A 22652-nucleotide genomic window follows, 5' to 3' on the forward strand; every position below is an offset into this window, starting at 1 on the left:
AATTGTATTGGCCCAATGTAGTTTAATAAAAACTCAAAATGAAAACAGTTTTAAATCACTGTGTTTTGCTTCAAGAAAGTCAGACTTTGAGCAGTATTATTTTCTTTTATTTTTTGCACAATTGAAAAGAAATGTACTAGAATGACTTGTAGATATTGTTGTAAGATCAAAAATGCTAAGAAAATTATGCCATTTGGACTATAAAGTAAAAGATTCTTTGTTGTTGGTTTTATCAGCACTTTTAACATTGTTGGTATATCATGCTAAGGAAATTGGAGCTAAATACCTTTCCCAAGGACACACTGACCTGGCCTTGCCTGGGTGGGTATTAATCCCTCTACCCATGGATTACAAGCCCGACAATCTACGCACTAATCTGCCATGGCTCTTTTAATAAAAGATTAAGAACTTCAAGTTTATTGAGCATTAACAACATAAAATTTAGTATAAAAATTTCTCTTAACATTTGTTTATCAATATTAGATAGAATCAAATATATCAATATTTGAATGACAGAATCAAACATTTGAAATTTTAATTCAACTTTGAACAAGCTGTACTTTGTGTCATCATTATGCTATCGAACTGAATCACCCTGGTACACTCTAACCCCTATCCCATCTCATTATGCATCATGTCATTAGGGTTTGTTCACATGCTTGATATGATAGGAACAAAGGATTATTGGCTGGCAAATTGTTGCAATACTTGCATTGCATATCTAGGGTTCATGGTACAATCCTTGCACTATCATATGCTAAATAATTCATGGAAGCCTTGGTATTTGACTGGTATCCATATCCTTTGCCTATTCTTGAATGTACATTTCAGTGATAAATACTTTTTGCTTACCTATTGGGATACAAGATCAGCACCTAATGTAACTGGTGCTTCTGTGTGTGCCTGGTCTCTGAAATTATATACCATAGTTATCCATTTTATTTGGGATGGCAAAATTTGATTCAAGTTTTTGCTATTCAGCTATACAGTTTTTACAATGGTCAAATGAGAATGTAAAAATATATAATGTTACTGACCCACTGGAAAAGAAATAACTGACCTCAGGGAACAGGTGGTTGCTTAATAAAAGTTTGTTTCTTTAATATTTTAGTTTATGAAATTTCTGAAGTCCTGGATGTTTAAGGCAGGTGATTGCTTTATAGCTTTATAGGCAGGTTTGGCAGTACTTTTTAATAGTTCTTTATGTTTTCTTTCATCTCAAATTAAGGGACAGAATGAACCTAAAATTAAGATATATTTGACCAATAGGGATTCCACCTTTTGGCTATGGATTTGTCCCCATCAAGATGGAGTAGACAGCAGTGATGCCAACACTGTAAAATCCTATCTTTCCTAATTACTACTTTAGTTATAAAATTACTCTAAATATTATTTGATAATTCAGAAACTCCTCGACTAGACTTCTCATTTTTCATGAGCAAATTCAGTGATTTGTGATCTGTGATATTTGGGGTTTAACACCATGACAGGCCATACATGATGGGTAGTATATTTGGTGGAAGAAGAGCCTGGGAAGAACCAGTGGTCCACAGGAAGTTACTGGCAAGCTTTCTCACATTCTCCAAGACTCCAGCCCATGTGGACAGAGGTGAGATGTAAAAAATGTTTAACGGTGAGAGCTGTAGACCAGTTAACCACCCACTGCCCAAGCAGTGAATTAAATCCTCCTGGCCATACATTCAAGTATACAGATAGTTTGAAAGGTGGAGACATGGTTGCAGCTGCCAGTGCAACACTCCATGGCACCATCCTGAGGCATTTACCAGGCCTTTAGTTTTACTGCAGAAATTACTGCCATACTCAAAGGTTGAACTACAATGAAAGTTTTCAAAATCTTAAGTTTGAGAAGGATTTAATATTCTACACCTTACAGAATTATGATTTGCTCATAAAATGTGGAAGAAGAATTCTGCATTGTTGACTGCCAAGCCACATTGTTATGTGGGTAATGAAGGGGCAAATAAAGCAACCATAGATGCTATAGAATCGCACATTTCTGAAATAAATATTCCATATACACACCTCCTTCATTTTGGCATCTTTGCCTGTAAAACTCACAAACCTGCTTATAATACAGTGTCTAGTATGGGTCTCTCTTTTATATAGGAAAAACAAAAACTAGGTTGCTATTTGATTAACTCTAGCAATCAGAATTAAAATTAGTAAATGAAAACTTGATATATCACTTGTGTTATTGTTGAAAATAGTAGTTAGTACACGTGTTTTGAATCATTGTTATGAAATTCAAATATTTTAATACTTTTTTAAGCATTTTCTGATACTTTTTTGTCTGTTGTTTTCTATCCAGATATCATATTCCACAACAGTGCAGCAGCCCTATGCTGCATTTGGCTCCATTGTTTTATGAGTAATTCTAACTATGAAGCTTTGGTTCATTTGTGTTTGCTTCTGATGATTACTTGTGGTTCGATACTAAGAGGGAGGTGACTTTACTGATGCAAAAATTTGTGAATAGTGCTTGACAACTTGATTTTTTTTAAACGTTTGTCATCAGTTCATTAACATTATTTGGCTTCTTACATCCATTAATATTACAATGCATTATTGAAATATTTATATATGACAAATAAATGAACTTGCTTGCACTGCCCACCCCAGTCCCCAGTTGTCAGAGGCAACCAAAAATTGTTTCCCTTGCTATCTTGTATCCTTTATGATACAGTCAGTGGTCAGTGGTCATGAGTTTTGTTGCTCACAAGTTATCAAGGGAGAGATGTACTAACTTTAGATATTGTATAAATTGCATTATCTTTATTCTTGGAAAAATATATAGAATAAAAACTCCACCAGCAAAATTCAGTTCCATTATTGGAGAATGACATCCATTATATAGAACAAATCGCAGAGATGAGTTCATATGATGTAACTCACTTTTAGGACACACGTACCTGTCCCATGCATGCCTCCTAAAGGGTGGATCCAGTGCAGTGTGCATACATTGCCAGTGAATGCTGACAGTAGAACACGTTCTTGTCAAGTGTATTGACACCCACACGGTGAAAATGAAGCTGAATGATTTGAATGTTAGGAATCTTTACAAAAAGGAAATTTTTGACTTTTTAAACAATATGACCACTATAACAAATATTGAGACTTTATTTTAAGGAGTTTGTATTTTTACATTTATATGTTATTTATATACCTTTTAAAGAAATTTTAACATTTTGGCAGAGATACCCAAGTATGAAAGTGAGGGAAATAACTCTAGCTCACCACCCAGGACAGTATATATTCACCTTTATCTTATAGTAACCCAAGTTTATGTTTACTTGGAAGGATTTATCTTCCTAACATTTTTTTGCTTCAGTATTTTATCTTAAGTTTAAATTATATAGCCAGTACTGTGATGATGTATTGTTTGAATCACACACACACACACACACACACACATACATACACACACAAACATACAAAGATATATACATTGATATATACAAACAGACATACATACACACATACATATATACAATCATACACATACATACATACATGCATACATACATACATACATACATACAGTGATCAAGGAAGAATCTTGAGTCATCTTGGCCCAAGTAAGCTAGCATCAGCATCAGTCATATTAGCCATTAGTAAATGGAGAAAGACTTACTTCTTTCTGTTTCAAATTAAACATTGAGCAGTGTGCAGAGCCTGGATATTATGAAACTTGAAATTTTTTGTTTGTACATGAAATTTTATTTGATGTTATTTTTCAATAAAAAATGGCATGGAAAGTGCTTTCACATATATTTAGGTATGAATGAGATTATTTTATTAACTTTAATGTCGAATATTTTCTATTGTTCCACATTTCAGAGTTGCCGAGATTCCTATTGTGAAAGTAAGGGACATAACTCCAGCTCACCTGATCAGCTACTACCCAGAGCAGGATATTCTTCCCCTGGTTCTGGCCAACTGTAACTATTCTTTTGAGGTGGGCAAGGGAACAACCATTGAGTACAACTTTGCCAACTTGGAAAGACAAATAATTGACAGATTCTTATTTGGAAAGTGTTTCATAGACATAGAGGTAAATCTTTTTCTGGTGTAGTTAGTTAAGGTACTTTCCTATACAAATATGTTAATATCATTGTGGTAGTTAGTTTCTTCTTCAAAAAATCTGGACCTAGAAAGGTCATAGGGACATAGGTGGGTGATACAATAGGTAGGTGCATTTGTTCACATTAAAAATGAATAGTCATTTATTCAGTTTATCTACTGATGGCAAAAGACTCCTGTTCCAAATTATAAGAAATTATTTCATTTGACATCCAAATCAAACAGGAGGGAATAAAGTCCCATCAGTAAAATTAGCACCCATTGTTATGTATTCCCTATTAAATAATAAATGCATTTTTCTTTTCTTTACATATAGGGTAATGAATGAAAAAAAAGACATTGTTTGACTAGTTTTTGTTCTTCAAGAAGAAAATGCCGTCGTACCTTTATGAAAACCATAAGCTCATGTGTGGTACATAAAATTTCTGAATGAATTATGAAATCTGAAGGGTATTTAAGACAGAATAATGCTGAAAAGAACTGAATATTACTCTTCTTTCTTCTTACCAGAAGAAAATTATAATTGGAGTAGTAATAACTATTAAATATATCCATACAATAATTGTATTGCATGAAAAGTATAAAATTTCAATGTGCTTTTTGCTGAAGTTTCCACTCAAGTAAATATTGTGATACTTATCATTTCATATACTGTGTATCATGATGTATATAGTACATCCTTTGATTTCTAGATACTTATCATTTCATATACTGTGTATCATGATGTATATAGTACATCCTTAGATTTCTAGATGATGCACAGATCTACTGAAAACTAGTACAGGGTTTGTATGGCCTTGAAAAGATCTGTAACTCAGAGGGTTACCTTGAAAAGTCCCTGAATTTCAGAAAAAGCAAACAAATTGAATTTTATCAGTACGGGCAAAACCATATTGCTCAAATGTAATTTAAGAAAGAAAAGACAGTTTTAGAAATTTGTTTTATAAAAGGACAGTGCAGTAAAGTTGAGGTGATAAATTTTGTATATGACACAGCTAGGTACTGGAACAAGTTTTGTCCCTTCACATAGATGGCACTGTGATTGGACCGCCAATGCATCTTTTTATTTTAGGCTAATCTTATTCACTTTTTAATGCTTTTTAGATTGAGCTGATGGTGTATAGAGCTGAATACACTAATGCAACAGTTTTCAGAAAACTGCAAGAGAAAATTCCACAGGTAAGAAGATACATTTTCTTAAATCATTCATAGCCGAATCATTATTTATTCTTACATTTAGATGGTAAAGATGGACCTTGATTACCCAACATGAACAATTGTTAACTCCAAACATTTGCAGGGAAATATTGTGCTACCCTCCCTCTGTCTGTCTGTAATATCTGAGCTGACTTTTCTCCCTAGGTGGAGGGGGGAGTCAAAATTTCAAGATATTTAAATATTGCAGTTACAGTGACAATAAAAAGACGCAAAAACATGTAAACAGGAATCTAAGTGGTTAAGACATTGGACTTATCACTAGAAGGATGCAAGTTCAGTTCTCGCCATTGGATCAGATCAACTTAAGCAGGGCACTTTAATCTTCTTGCTTCTGCATAATATAACCAAAAAAGTGCTGATTTACCATAAAATACCACAATCCAACCCTAACTTAAAATAGAGTCATAACATGTGGTACATAAGATATATAACACATTGCAGAACCCCTTGATCAGGGTATGGAAAGGCAATGGGTAAGCAATAAATAACCTGGTATTTGCCATGGCAAGCTGTGAATGAAACTTGTGTATTGATGAGATCTAGAATGAGTTTAATTTTCAAAATGTTTTGTATCATCAGTTAAGGGAGTGATGTCGCTGAATGCTTACCGTATCCTAATTTTTGTTTCCCAACACAGTCTGTTTAAGGCCCTGATAAGCAATATGTAGTGAGTGGAACCCTTTGCAATGCATAAATCACTATTTTGCATGCAATGTTTTCCATAATCTAGTGTTCCTCAAGACATTTCATTCTAGAAGATTTACAGTCTTTTTTCTTCTTTTGTACATTGTGAAGACTGTGTACCTTGGAATCCATCCATATACAGAGAGACAAGTGGTAATAAGTCATTTCCTAAAAGTAAAATATTATTTCAATATTTTACCCCTCAGGAATCCCTAAGTAGTGGAATCAAACACAAAATAAGCGAGGAGTGCCGCAGTTTACCTGACCTGTGTCAGGCCCTGGATAACCTTGACATTGCCATCAGCTTCCTGAAATCAATTGGTGGCAGCCCAGACAACAACCTTGACAAGTTCATGGTGGAGACGCTCAAAATGGAACAGTCCCTGTATAGCCCCAAGGTGAATTTCTTTAACTTTCACTCTATCATTTAGGTCAAGGTACTAATGATAAGCATATTTTCAACATAAATATGCATTTATTGATGTGGGATGGATCAGTAAAAATGAATTGTCCTTTCATCAGTAATTGCTGCTTTTGACATCATGAAATGAATAACTTCCATATCAATTTAACCAGGTGTTAGAAAGAGCTTGCTGACAATCCAAACGTTTTTGGAAAATTCTAAGAAATCCCCACAACAAATAAACATTCAACCAAATTTGAATACATGTGAGAAATCTAGAAGCTCTTCAGAACAAGTAGGTCATTTTAGTCAAATTTAGCTAGGAAGTTCATATAAGATCTTTATTTTAGGTCATGTGGTTTTAGCCCTGCGATAAATGTTGAAAATTTCCTCAGTATTACATAGAATATAGTGAACTAGAATAATTTTAATGCAATCATTGTATGTACATGTGACTGTAAATCTCTCATTATTTAAATTTCACATAAGACTTAAACTTCCCTTTTACCTTGACTTCCTAATTCCTACAGCTATCCTCATTGAGGCAGACACAAGCTAGGTGAGTGTTCTCAGTTCCTATTTGCAGGACTTTTGTATGTGCTAACATTACTGGATAAAACACTATTGGCATAATTCTAATTTTTGCACCTTTTTATTATGATCTCTGTAATATATTTGATTTTATTTTTCTTCCACAGGCCAAACGAATATGTCAGTATCAACATTTCAGTATATCTTTGTAAGCATTTGCTTCAGAGATGATAGCAGCAGTGATATGCATTGTACTAAAATTGCTGGAGAGAAAATGGAGTAATTACAATATCTAGCAGCATTACATTAAGTTGTATTTCTGTGATATGTTGAATTTTATTGTTTTTCCACAGGCCAAACAGATATGTCAGTATCAACATGCGCAGTCACTCTGGTTACTTTTATCCTTGGAAAAGACTAAACAGCTTGCTCTCCATAATCAGGTAAAATTTTATCAAACAGATATTTAACACCCCTTTCTTTCTTTCTTTTCTTTATTTTCTTTCTTTCTTTCTTTCCTTTTTCTTTCTTTCTGGCCTGACTTTCTTTCACAAGATAATGGCATATCACATGAACATAAAGCAAGTATAATTTTAATTATGTAATTGTTCTCTATAGACGATGATGACTGCCCAAAGGAATTTTAAGAGAACTGTTCCAATCATATTCTCATAACGTGGAATGTCATAAATGGAGTTCAGTGTCGTATATTTACTTCTACGAGACAAAATTATTGGTTGTATTTATTTTCTAGCACTCTTGACAGAAAAATCATAACATTTAGTTAAATATGAACACTGGCATTTTTACCTATATTGTCTCATTAATGGCAAAGTTGGTACGTCATATCCCAAAGATATATTGCTTAATTCATATTGTAATTCTGTCAGCTACCTGGCACATGTTGCACCCATAACATGGTCACATCGGGGCGTCTGATGGGTTTTTGTGGTCTCTTTCCTGACACTGTTCAAAATATCAGCAAAGAAAAATATTAACTTAACTTTCATAAACCTATAGCTTCTAGAACATAAATAATGATCTTACACAGCAATTATTAATTTTCTTGAGCATGGGATTATGTTAATCTCAGTTCTTATATAATTTATATAAATAGGCGTGTAGTAAAATTAACACTACCAGTATCTGACTGGTATTTTATTTATTCCCAATCCCATAATGTCTGTTCATTGTATTCTTGTTTATTCTTAATATATGACAGTTCTGTACATAACACAGGGTTCCCACGCTACCAGGAAGTTGGAAAAAAGCCAGGAGAAATGATAATTTTTTTCCCAACCTTGAAAAATCCTTGAAGTTTGCAAATATTGATGAAAGTCAAGAAAAACACGCAAATATACTCTATCTTCTATATCAAATGTCATTTTATTGACCAGGCTGGATTTATTTATTCATTCTGTCAAATACTGTGCAGTGATGTGGGGATGGGAAGACAAGTTTCACTTTCAAAAACAAATCCTTTCTGTTTCACTAAACCTTTAAATGGGTAATTGAAACCTGACTATTTAGAACCAAAATACAGTTTTAATCTGAAATGTCAGTTATTATACTAAATTGAACCATGTAAAAATTAAATTTGTGATGTTAATCATGCTGTTTTGGAATGAAAATCATGTAGAAATAATCCATCCTTTGCAACAAGGGATATAAGATGGGCTGTCAGACCCTGGGGACAGGATTGGGCAGTGAATAATCAAGCTAAGCATTGTAATAGGTTGCTGTTCTCAGTTTTTTTAATACATTGTACATGTAGTTATGAATTGTCTCTTTCAGATGATATTTGATGGATTACCAGAGCAATTTCACCAAGAACTGAGCGCTGAACTTACAGGACAAGTGATGACTTTCCTTCAGCCACTGTCTTTGGAGAGACTGGGACTTCTTCTTGAGTTAATGTTTGAGTGTATTGTCCTGGTCATCTCTCTTCCTCAGAACCCAGATGATGAGGATTATGTTGATGCAAAGGAGAAAAAGTGAGATATTTTCATGTCTCTAACTGATTGCAACAATGGCATCTTGATTTTGTCCTTGCCGTACATGCATCCATCCATCCAGAGTAGTTTGTTAGTATGACTGGGCAAAACTGATTGACATAAGTAAAATCCAGTTGACATATTTGTATACATATATAGATAATCTAATTAGATTTTTATTTGATTGATCGTAGAATGTTTTCAACTTTTAAAACACATTTTATCTGGACTTTTCTGGATATAAACCATGGAATGACAATTAGAAAAAAAAACACTTGATATTAAATTTGTTAGGCATATTTACTTTATCTGATTTAACTTTTGTGTCATTTAAATCATTTTGAACTTTCAAAATTTACACTTTTTCTCTGCAGTTGAAGCATATCTGGGGCACAGATCTAGTCTTTTTTTGTCTTGAAAGATTAATTGTCCATTGACTTATTCATCCAGGGTCTAAGTGATGCCTCCAAAAGACTTTATGTCCAAATTTTTGAAAGAAATTTCCAAGTTATGGTAGGACAACCCTTTCAAATAGTAATCTTCATGATATGGATGTACCTAAGATTTTTTTCAACTGGTCCACAGCATAACAAATTTACAGATTCTTCCTAAATTTCAATGATCTGTATACTCAGTTGAAAAAGTGCTCAACATCAGGTCCATTTGGGGTCAAATTTCAGGCATTTTTATTCGTTTTGCCAGAATTTCTGGTACTTTCACCCTCACCTCACTAGATCGTTCTTCCAGTAGTGCTCTTTCTTGTCATCTTCTCATTTCTGTCATTTTTCAGTGATAGTAAATTGAGCTTGAAGATTAACTTGATGTTAGTAATTTAGTATGCTTATACATATATGTAATGTAACCAGAGCATCACACCATTAGATTTCCAAGTTTTATTAGGTAGATCAGCTTGAAAACCTGTATATTTATTATTGAGATCTGTTTTACATGTTTTAAGGGGATTAAAAACAAAACAGATGCATTGTTATGTATATATCGTATTCATGCTATGATAAAACATCAAATTTTGAACATGAATTGGATTCTGATGGCAATATTACAACAATAATTAAATGATTCAGGATGTTGACATTTAAATGAAAAAAGAAGAGCTGTATATCTCATAGTTCACTGCAAATGTTTATTTTTAAAATCCTCAAGCATTTTTGTTTCACTCACAAGATCACTGACTGATGACCAAAGATGACATGCACTGTGGTTATCAAGTTTCACATTTATAGAAAGTGGCAATGACAAAACAAGCACATTCGACCTGCAATAAATTTCAAGCATCAGTTTTCCTGTGGATGGGGAAAAGCACGTGTTTCAGTATTTTTGCACCAAATTAACAAGACAGTACAAGAGTTTCCAAGAGATATTCCTTTTAAAACATCTTGAACAATGTAACAAAACAAATAATCAGTAAATGTAATAAGTGTTTAATAATTAAACAAAACATATAATCAGAATACTTGAGACTTTCTGCCAAAATCATATTTTAGTTTGTCTCTCCATTTTCTTCTTAGCTCTGCCAAAGACTGGTTGATTTGTATTCAGAGTCTCAAAAGTTATAATTATCCACATTTGATTCTTTTATTACTTATAACTCCTAAAAAAGCATTCCACCTCAGGCCTGAAACTCTCCTGATTCCAACAATAAGATAAGCAACTAACATCTTGTTTTATACTTGTTGGCCCTTTTAATTTGATTTTTCAGCCATGCTTCATTGCACTGCTGCAACAGTTCCAGTTCCTAGTAGACTGGCTTCAACTGGTTTCTGTAATATGTGGATAGAGCATGGAAATACCATTTCTCTTTCTTTTGTCAATTTTTTTTTAAATCTTTCAGTTTTCAAAAATAGTATATTTCAACTTTAAAATGGTATGTGCTGTAGATGGTTTTCAAAACTATTTCTGTCCTACCACCATTAGAATCACATGTATGCTTACAATTAAGTAATATGGTTACTTTTTAATGTGCGGTGCCCCAAAGAGTCATGTTAACTCTTTACCTTCTGCAAGTACTTGCTGCCCTGGCTATTAAGCTTGATAAGCAGCCTGCCTTCTGGCAGTTGTTTGTAGGCTGAACCTCAGAGCATCATAATAGCTGCCTGAGTGAGAGCTTCTCGAGTTATTTACATTTTCTTTATCAATTTTGTCCCATGCAAACTATGTAATTTAATGAAAAATAAAATTTTAAACACTTATAAATGTTTTGTGCCACTCATTTCCACCAACAAGTACAGATAATCCACAGGAATCAATGTTTATATTCACATATTTATAATAAAAAAATATATCTCAATATATCTATGTTTAAAATGTATATTAGATTACTTTTCTCATCACTATTTTGCACACCAATGTGTCCACTATTTTATTGCAGATTTGGTAATTTTTATGATACTGCCTGAAGCATGTAAAAAGAAATCTATCTCCCTTGCATTTTCTTATAAAATAAATGCTGTCCATAAAACTGCTGTAAAGTCGTCCACATTTACCGGTCTCACATGTTCCAACCAGATTTGATTGTCTCGCGTTTCATCCTTGGATTCATATAAATCTGAAATGTCAGGTGTCGAAACAGGACTTATACTAATGTCCAATCCTTCATCTTGAATCTGGTTAAAATCAATATCATCACTTTCAGATCCTTCAAAATTTTTTTCAGAATCATCGTCGGAATACATGAATGTTGACATTTTGTTTTACTGTCACCAATGACCTCGTTTTCAATAGAATTTCCCGCTTATATGCTGTAAAACTACTAATAGAATACATTCATCATTTTATGTAAGGACTATTTTCATTGGCTAAATATTATAAAAGAGAACGGATGTTTGTAATTTCATCCAATACAAAGCTTTAGTATGAGACGTGTATATGCCTATCTGAGGTTTCCCAACCCTTGGTCGGAAACGCATGTATGAGCCAGCCGGTACAGAAAGAGTATTATTAGCAGCTTGTATATGCGTCACTCGGGTTACAGGACTATTTTTATGGTCGCATATATGTGTTAGCAGAAGGTAAAGAGTTAATGTTCATGCATTATAATGTTTATGCCCCATACTTAGTATATGAATGTGTACAACACCAATTTAACAAAATTAGCTCAGTTTCAAAACTGATTGCATTGCACCCTTCATAACTTTGGTTTTGTTATCCTCAGATTAGTAAGTCATGAACTTATAGATTGTGGATCCATTTTGTTAGGTAGAATATCTGATCACCCAAAATGATCCAGTTTGACCTTGAAATCAGGCTTTTTTGACTTTGTTGAAGTTTTGCATTTTGGTCATGTTCTTGGGAACTGATGGTTACAGTAATTTAAACTGCTTATGTCAGTGTGCTTGGTTCATATGTATATAACCTTTTCACCAAATGTAGGTTGATATTTAATGCCGGTTTTACTTCATCTTAGTTTCAGATCTGCTATTTGTAACAGTGTAGTGCTAATAATTGCATGCATGCACTTAAGTGAGCTCAGCACTATTCTGTCAGAGTAGGTCACTTAGACCTATATTTCAGGTGACTTTCATTATACTTATAAGCATCTTCGGTTGACCCTTTGGATAGTTCATGAAGTCTTATATAAGATGTCTTTTTAGCAGAATAAAAACTCTCAATGTTTAAACAAATAAGTAGGTGTTTACATGCAGGTCATGGACAAATAATAATAATATTAATGGCATCTTTGTTAAAGCAAGTGCATCAGTTTCAGTTTAAAAGATTGATGATAACATCAACAATAGTAATATTAATAACATTTGACACATTATATTCCTTTCAGGTTCAAAGACTATATGCATGCCCTGATGACGGAGAAAGAGTTAGAGTTCCATGTTGTTGGGCTTGACACTTTTCCTGATGATGTTTTGACCAAATTCTGTGTGGCCACCTGGACACTAACTTACCAGTGTCTACAGGAGAAAAAGAGACAAAGATACTGACATGCATCCATGTAATTTTCAGATGAAACACTGACAATTTTGACTTCAGTTTCTATGTATCTGTTATTTCAAAAAAATAGATGCCAGCATGTGATTTTCTGATTAAAGCACTCACAAAATTGACCATAGTGACTATGAATCTGCATTCTTTTATTTATTGTCCACATTAACCTGCCTGTTGAAGATTGTGAAGATCAACATCAGTGCTATTTTCTCATACTGCTTTAAAGCATATTGAAAATAATAATTTCCTAATAGCAGTCTCAGATATACAGGAGGCATGTATATACTGTAGGATTTATATAAAGAATAATGACATCAGTTAAGTACTGACCAAAATCATGATGATCATGGCATGCATTCCTGATTATGCAACTAGAGATTTTGATTAATTTATAATTTGTGATATGTATATATGTATAAATAAATGATATCACTCTTCACTTACCTGCTGATAAAAACAATGACCATGCATTCCTATCTAATTTGCATAGCTTTAAATGCAGAGCAGTAGTGATCTATACATGTACATCGATTTGTTTAGTGTTGTTGTGGGAGTAAACTACAAAATGAATTTATTCACATTTTGCAACATAATTAAAAAAATAACATTTTTAATAAAACAATCAGAAGTATATTTCCAAAAAGATTGATTAATAGATCATTTGTAAAGTGTGTAAATATAACTCCAACCCATCACAGTTTTTGAACTCTGACTTTTCTAATACATAACAGCATACAGTTTGAATATTTCAATATTTTATTAAACATCATGGTACTTAACAATACAAAGACCTAATGGAAATATTTTTTATTAATTTTTTAGACGGTCTGTTTGGGCAAAAATGGGTTGAATATTATGTGTATGAACATGTTTTTTTATGTATACATACATATAATTTTTGTCAATTTTAATTTTTGTTTTGTATAATTGATCTTGTCTTTTGATGTAAAAATACATGTATTTTTGTTGTTGTAAGTCTTAATTGATATTTTGACAAAATTAATTTATGTTAAACATTTGAACTTTTTCTCTTTTCTAATGTATGTTCTTTTAATCTTTGAGTTAGATATGTGTACTGTAAAACTATACAACAGTTTTAAGATGGGAAAGGACATATAGATGCATGGCAATATGTTTTGGTATTAATGTAATGTACATTTCAAAGATACAAATGCAGCTGTTTTATTTAACTTTAACTTGCAGTACGTTGACAGGTATAGATACTTGCTGAGTTTCTGTTTCATTTTGGAGCACATGTACTATCTGAATAATAAAATATTGAAATAAAACGTGAATATTCAAATTTTGACATCATTTTTTTACTTCCTTACTTTCTTCTCTAATTTCCAAGGTGATGTTAATGATTGTTTAAAAAAGATATAGATATATGATATTTGACACAGTAATTTTGTTTATATTATATATTGAATTAGATTGTATGTTGTTAACAAACAACAGTTAAATACAAACCAAAACTACATTTTGTTTATATTATGCTTGATTTCCATTTAATTTTATATGTACTTTACGATTAACATATACTGGTAGATGTCATTTACATTTTAAGCCTAGACTATATTTAGGAAAAGTAAAGTAAAAATTGTGATCTTCTCTTACTTTATATAAACTACATTTTTCCCTCTAAAATCCTGTAATTTAAATCTCATTAAACAGATCTTGCAAATTTAATTTCCTTATCTTCTATTAGTTTGATATGCATTCAAAATAATTCACCAATCAGTTCTTAATATACATAGTTTACGTATCATTTCTTAATAATTTTTGAAAGTAACAGAAAATTTATAATTAGAGTGATTATACAACTTTAGTTAAAATATTGTGTTGAGTTTCTTTTTCATCAGGAATTTGGTGCATTTTTGATAATCTTGTGATGATCTGTTGATTTACACCATGTTTTATGTACATGATTGTTTCCTTTTTATGTACATCTTGCATAATTGATAATTATTTCAATTAAGTTTCTGTAATTCATTACACCTATGTTTCAGTGCAAAAGACATTTATTTCTGAGAGACATTTCATTCAGGAATATTTAGGTCTGAAAATATACAACAGAGCCTGTCTTGAAAAAACACCCCTTCTGCCAGAAAATCATGGTCTCGCAAGACAAGTCATAATGCTAAATCCATACATTGAGAATCTTGTCTTTCAAGGCACATTTACTGTACTATATATATTACAATTAAAGTTTCAAGAGATGGGACAGAGATAATTGAATAAGTAGACATTTTAAACTATTCATTTATTGATGATCAAAGTGTAATAAAAGTCTGGCCTCAGGCAGGATTGACTGTATGTTTAGCACAGTATTGATTGAAATTGAACACAAACAGTTTTATACATGTATATTCATGCTTTTTATTACACTTGTAATCCCTTCCCCTTGTTTGTTAATACATGTATGAGTAAAATGTTTGCATTCTGATTATATTTTGAGAAATTAAAGGTAATGGTAACTTTATTAGTATAATTATAATGATGACATTGAAGTAGTTGATATGCTTGACTCAGTTGAATAATTATAATGATGACATGTAGTAGTTGATATGCTTGACTCAGTTGAATAATTATAATGATGACATTGTAGTAGTTGATATGCTTGACTCAGTTGAATAATTATAATGATGACATTGTAGTAGTTGATATGCTTGACTCAGTTGAATAATTATAATGATGACATTGAAGTAGTTGATATGCTTGACTCAGTTGAATAATTATAATGATGACATTGAAGTAGTTGATATGCTTGACTCAGTTGAATAATTATAATGATGACATTGAAGTAGTTGATATGCTTGACTCAGTTTAATAATTATAATGATGACATGTAGTAGTTGATATGCTTGACTCAGTTGAATAATTATAATGATGACATTGAAGTAGTTGATATGCTTGACTCAGTTGAATAATTATGATAAGTATTTGACATGCTTGACTCTTAAATAATTATAATGATCACAGTGAAGTAGTGGATATGCTGAACTTGGTTGAATAATTACAATGATCACTTTGAGATAGTTGACATGCTTGACTGTTGAATGATTATAATGCTCACATTGAAAAAAATTTACATGCTTGGCAGTTGAATAATTGTAATGATCACATTGAAGTAGTTGACATGCTAGATTCTGTTGAATATTTATAAAGATTACATTGAAGTAAGTAATATAACAATTATATGCATCCATGCAAATAATAGATCATAGTTTTCATTCATGTGATTCCTGCAATTTCAGTTTAGCCCACACTATTGTATGTTTACTTATAACACCTACATAGTAGTTAACATTTTTTTGATTGCATTTTATTTGTTTTGTTTTTTTTTTAAATTCCTCAATCAATAATTGATGGAAGATTTAGTTGTAAAATTATGATTTTTGTAGTATGCATAGTTAGAGTTTTATAGGAATAATGGTTTCATTTATCTATCAATGGAGATGAAAACAAAGTACTTTAAGTGTGATAATTTTTAATTTAAATTGGCTTAACTATCTTTTACATGGAACAATTCAACTCATAATTTTAAATATATATTTTGAATATGTCACAACCCCGGTTGCCAGCCTTGCTTTGTCCATGGGAAAGGCACTTAGCTCCCATTTCCCTGGCATGATATAGCCAGTAATGTGTTTAAAGTGCCATTAAAACCAAACCAACCAAGCCAATGTCACTTCATTTGAGATATTTGGCATCCATACAAAAGAAAATAAGATATTGGAACTGATAGATGATACTATGTCCTCATTTCATTAGTATAACAATGGGAATATGACGGGGTGAGACTTCATCTGCACATCCATTAGTGCAACAACTTGAGAAATGATATATATTATAGCTTTGTTTTGTTGTTATTTGTCATGGTGTTATTTATTCTGCACAACAGAATATTCAATCTGTATTCTGTCACCTTAATTTTTTTTGTCCAATTATTTCTTCAAATATTGATTAGATGTCAAAATATATAGTGGATTCTGTTGTACTTGCATTGAAAATACATCTTGCAGATTTTATTGCTTTAAAAGTTTGTATGCATCAAATTAATAACTAGTTCTATTTTAACAGATTTCCTAAGTTAGTGATGTCTTGTTGTGTCAAGAGTGAATCCCAGATCTTTGTCTTTGGAAATTCAGTTTTGAGAAAATATGGGCAGTTTTGCTTAAAAAGACCAACTTTCTTAGTTATCATTGAAAAGTATACTATTTTATTAAAAACAGGGGTTTAGCCAATACACCCTTCCTCCCCCTCCTAATCACCATTCTGGATCCACCGTGGTGTATAAACATTTTACATGCCTGCTACAAACATCGATACAGGAGATTTACAATCAATTCATGATAACCTATGTACATGTAGGTCAGTATATTCTGTTGGTGTGGTATACTATAAATAAAATATAAGCTATATGTTAATGTACCCATTCTGCAATCAGTGATTTTTGTTAGTTATCTCTCCTGAATCAGCACTAGATAGTGTTCTGATAGTTACTTCTAGCATGTTCAGAAAAAGATAAGTATTTTTATATAGGACAGTCACCTAGTCATGTACATATGTACATGTAGATATAAAATTCGCATATTAAATATTGAACACTATCATTAATTAAACACTGAGAGAGTTAATGAAATATGTTTATTATGTAATGATTTCAGTGATGAATTCCAATATCTTTGTAAATGTATTTTTTGCAGATGTGAGAAATATGTAAATTCCAAATAATATCATTAGAATTCCAAACGATATAAACTTGAATGGTCTCTTGAACTCAGAAGATTTTGATACATGCATGAACAACACATGTAGATAGCTGTATGTTAATATTATTTTTCCTTGATATATATTCATACATAAAATTTGTAAGCTTACCAATTGATCCATTTTTGTAAAGTTTTTTTCCATTTTGGATGGTGAGTGAACCATTCCAGTCATTTGCTAAAAGTGAAACGGTCAATTGCTTTTGCCCCACCCCACATTTTTCTATCTTACAAGTCAAATATTATGTCATAGAATGTTTAATGGACTATCCAGTGAGATTGTCAGCAAGAAAAAAAGAGTAAAATAAACTTTTTGGTGTGTGTGTTTGTGTATGTATATATGTAGTAAACTTTTAATTGCCAGTGCCATTACTGTTATTATAACTTGGCCATACAATACAGTCATTTCATCAAGTTTACTACTACTTGTTAAACAGTATGTCACTAAATTTCTCAGATAATCACATGTTTTATGTACATATGACTTAATGTACCCAGTATTGATGTTTACGTTTGTCACTTTGATCCTTTTTCTTAATTTATTATATAATATACTCTTTTGTTTGTAAAGATTTGTTTATTTCAGTTTTCAATGCTTACTTGTGTTTTTTGGTGACTGAGCTTCCAAGTTCCTTGCTCTTCACTCACTGAACCATGTTGAACACCCCTGAATTAGTGTGTGATGGATATGTTACCTACGTTGCAGAATGGGCCCGTTAAGAACACTAGATGGTATTATGTAAACGGTGTAACTTCACATCCTGCTGAGATTCATAGTACAGAAAGTTTAATCCTGAAGAATGTGTTTGCTTGGTACCAGTAGAATTTCTTTGCCTACTTAATTATAGAATGATATACACATAGGAAACTTTTTATGGCCTCAGGAATCAACATAAGATTGTTAAAGCTGGATACAGTGGGGAACTACATTATAACATTAAATATAGGCAAGATGCCACATTATGTGCATCACCTGTTATAATGTGTAATTTTCAGTGCAAGATGGGTTTGTTAATGCCCATTAACTAAGTAGAAATTTTGAATTTCTCTATCCTTAAGTTTGGATTTTTTAGATGTTATTTAATTTATTTGGTAATCTGCTGCACACGCTTGTAAAATTAATATGTTGATCTTGCTTAATAAACTATTGTAAATAATATAGACTTTCTTCTTCTTTGAGCACTTATCAGTATTATGTATGTTGTCTGTTCTCCATCATGAAGAGTTTGGAACAACACATGGGTCCATCAAGAGTTGCTTGTAAAAAATTATACAGGCTTTAGCATAAATTTGGAATAAGGACAGCAGCGTTAAGATAAGTTAATTGACAAGTAAAATTGGAACAATGAGTGATTATTCAGAATTTAGACAAATGAGCTAGTTAGTCATTTTTTTCTGAACTAAATTTGCTTAAACTTGGTGTTTGAGCTTATACTAACAAATGTTTGAAAAGAAGTAAGTGCTTATCAGTCAATACAAATTGTACGAAAGATATAACTTTGGTCAGCTGACATTGAGACTAATCAAGAGGAAAAATTGTACTTAATAAATCATCAACATCTTGATTAGTATTTCAAATCAGCAAGATGATTTTGTGTCTGACCGAATGAGCTTAGTACCAATCTGGAGGTTGGATATCTGAGCAGACTTTGATCAAACTTGGTATAAAGGCTAAATAGATCTTGGCTGACTTTCATTATGACTGACATCCTTAAGTCAACAGTGTGATCCGATTGTTCATATATGTAAATGGGTTTCAAACCAGTTTGTTGTATGAGCTTATTTTTATATAAATGGTTTTATTAGACCAAAACAGATTTTCTTGTATGAACATCAACAATCCGTGTTTCTTTGGTTTGAGATTATTATCAAGCTACAACAAGAAATATATTTCACAAATATTTGCATAGAATATTGACAGCATCAACAGGATGAAAGAGTAGGATTGGGATCCATTGAAGACACTCGACACAGTTACTAGAATGAAATGTTATTACAATGCAAATGAATGATGAATTAATCTAACACTACTCTTACCCACAAAGTTCAGCAATGGATATAACAAATAAAGAAGCAAACTGTGGAAGATGCTTGATTAATCAACCCAACAAATGATTTCATTTGCTTGTGGAGGGATTTTATCCCTCAAAATCAGTGACAGGCTGTCCACTGTCTGTTACTAAGAATAGTTTGTATTTCTAATAATAAGTCACTTTCTAAATGTAGCTCTTTTTGCAATTTGCATTGGACAAATAATTATGTTAGCCAGAACACGACTGATGGGAAAATAAAAAATAGAGCTCTAAATGTTTTGAGATGCACCCATTTGCTAGTAAATGAATTTATTTTTTGTTTGCATTTATTAATTTCATAAATTTCAATCTGTGTTTTATAGTAGATAATATTTAATATTTACTTTGATTTTGATATCCTGTATTTAATTTCCTACTCATAAGATAGCATATATGAACTCTTGGTGCAAAGTTGTTGTTCAAGCCTAACAAAAAACATTCAACTCTAATGAATGGAAGCATGTATGGTTTGTATTCCTGTGCAATACCAAATTTTTAATAAGTTAATATTAAGTTCTGTGGTAAATTAATTAGTGGTCCAATTCCTATACAACCATGCAATAATGTTGAGGGATATAACTCAAATTCTAATCCTGAGGAAATGATTGGTCATAGTGGTTACCTCCCTTGATACGCTTTGCCATGCCACAACTATAGCTTCTTCACTCCAGTGTATAATGGGCCATATCTCGTCTCTAACAGTAGCCTCATTACCCTCTTTTCAGATTGTAAAACAATTACGTCTTGTCGCGTGAAGGCTTTAGAGACACTCTCATAACGACTTAAATAGCGAGAATTATGTCAAAAGGTTCATAATGTATGCCGGTTAAATTCCTAATCAGTGATTGCACGAGTTGTGTATTATCTTGAGAACTTTGCTCTCGAGTCTGGACTTTACTAGCTACATGTATACATGTATCTACATTCTGAAACTAGCATAGACACACATGATGGCTCACTTTATACTTTTGGGTGAATTTCGCTAGAATATCTGTCAAAAGGTCAAGAATTTAACAGATCTCCCGGACAAATTAAACATGGTCATGACATTGATAGCTATTATATGATTCCTGTACTGGAGTTTTTCACCCACAAGATCCACTAAATATTTCTTTTAAAATGTCAATTTTTGACGGAGGTGAAGGAGTGTAGCATCGTAAAGTTTAAATAGCAATGTCTTGCAAGTATGAAATGAAAGGCAGTCAGTTGCAAAACTGAGTAAATTTGGCAGATAAGGTACATGGCAAATAGTCGTTCCGATTGAGGTACACGGCAGCCATGCAAAGAGTCTTTCCCGTGTAAGGTACACGGTAGTCGGTGAATATTAATTTAATATTGTTCATATGACATAGAATGCGCTCACAAGCTTGGCATTCTGCACCAGATGAACTCGGGCCCAAAACTGCAATATTCAGTTAAAGACCTATACAACGTTTGTATAGTATACTTTGTGGAACCTTGTAAAATTTTACCACCACAAATTACACGTGTTATGCAGTACTGTGCAATCACTCGTACGACAACAGTTTGTGGCACTCACGAGGGTCATAGTCAAAGACACAATGCTGTTCTCAAAAAGGTTGATTGACATTGTGGAATTATTAATTAAGCATTTATCATGAAATCCCAGACTACTGGGATATGTCATGTATACAATATGTAAATTGTTGTGCAAAACTGACCACAAACACAAAATATTGTTCTGCCAGAAGTTTGAACTCCTTTATTGAAAAGAAAATCTCTCTCTCCCTCTCTCGCTCTCTCTCTCTCTCTCTCTCTCTCTCTCACACACACACACACACACCCTAGTCGAACTTGGTTGAAATATGACAGAACTGAAGTTGCTATACCATCGATAATACGGAAGTTGTACCTCAACCGTCCAACGGTGACGTGTACTAAATATAGCATATACCTTTAGATTATCGGGGCTACAACATCTAGACCAAATTTAATGAAAGTGTTACGACAAACTCGAAAATCTCCTTTCAGTTACTGTGATTATTGTCGATATAAGGAAAAAGCTTTGTCCATCATTATAGGGATTGAATAACATCACACACACACACACCCGCGCGCAAAAACAGACAACCTGTTTGCATTGGAATGTGTCCAGTGTTACTGCATGAGATTCTTGGTAAAATGGAAGCCAGGTTTTTGCCACTGTAACAGGGATAAACCGAGTTGGACTGGGAATCAGCGAAAACACTTAACAGGGTCACGTGAAGGAGATGTTATGTATAGTGCAAATGAATGGCGAATTAATCTAGCACACTACTCATGAGCGCAAAGTTCAACAACGGAACTAACAAAGTGGCATAGTTCCTCAATGGATACGATCAAACAATGGACTTTCAACAAAATGGTCACAGTGTTTATCGTTTCTCGAAGGATATGATCATTGCATGGATTTTATCAACAGATATGACTGATATGTAGATTTATCATCCGATATGATTGAGATATGGATCTTTTAATATATCTGATCAATGTATGAAATTTATCATCATATATGATCAATGTAATTATGAACAATACATGAATCTATCAATATATATTGTTGTGTGGAATTATTACTAAGTATGATCAATGTATGGTTCATCAACAAGTATAATACTGTATTAGATTGACTGTCATGCATACAGTGACATAGATTTTTTAAAGTTTTAAACCTATTATTTATCTTGTGGCATTCAGGCAATAAACACCATATATTTCTGATACTACAGCTCCGGAAAAATGATTAAGCAACGACTTTTGTGGTAGAGTCTCCCCGCCTGCCGAAGGACCCCTCAAGAACTTCGCTATCCCTCTGACCCGTTGGTCCATAAACCTTTGGCCCCTCACGCTGAGTAAACCGATATCGTCCCTCGATTCAAGGTCACAATTGACCTCGGTATTCGAGTTCGACTTACTGAATTCT

General features: G+C 32.6%; 1 protein-coding gene across 1 annotated transcript in view; it reads left to right on the forward strand.

Moving 5' to 3' along the window:
- LOC149770911 (E3 ubiquitin-protein ligase rnf213-alpha-like) overlaps positions 1-18814 on the forward strand; it is a 512819-nt gene extending 494005 nt beyond the window's left edge. Inside the window, exons 69-74 of the mRNA XM_089948996.1 lie at positions 3859-4072; positions 5206-5280; positions 6210-6401; positions 7291-7380; positions 8732-8931; positions 12722-18814. Of these exons, the coding sequence (XP_089805122.1) occupies positions 3859-4072; positions 5206-5280; positions 6210-6401; positions 7291-7380; positions 8732-8931; positions 12722-12881 (931 nt within the window). The 3' untranslated portion in view covers positions 12882-18814. The remainder of the gene's footprint in view (positions 1-3858; positions 4073-5205; positions 5281-6209; positions 6402-7290; positions 7381-8731; positions 8932-12721) is intronic.
- The last annotated feature ends 3838 nt before the right edge of the window (positions 18815-22652 follow it).

The sequence above is a fragment of the Sinohyriopsis cumingii genome, unplaced genomic scaffold (assembly GCF_028554795.1).
Source record: "Sinohyriopsis cumingii isolate HCF-2022 unplaced genomic scaffold, ASM2855479v2 utg002226l, whole genome shotgun sequence".
NCBI lineage: Eukaryota > Metazoa > Mollusca > Bivalvia > Unionida > Unionidae > Sinohyriopsis > Sinohyriopsis cumingii.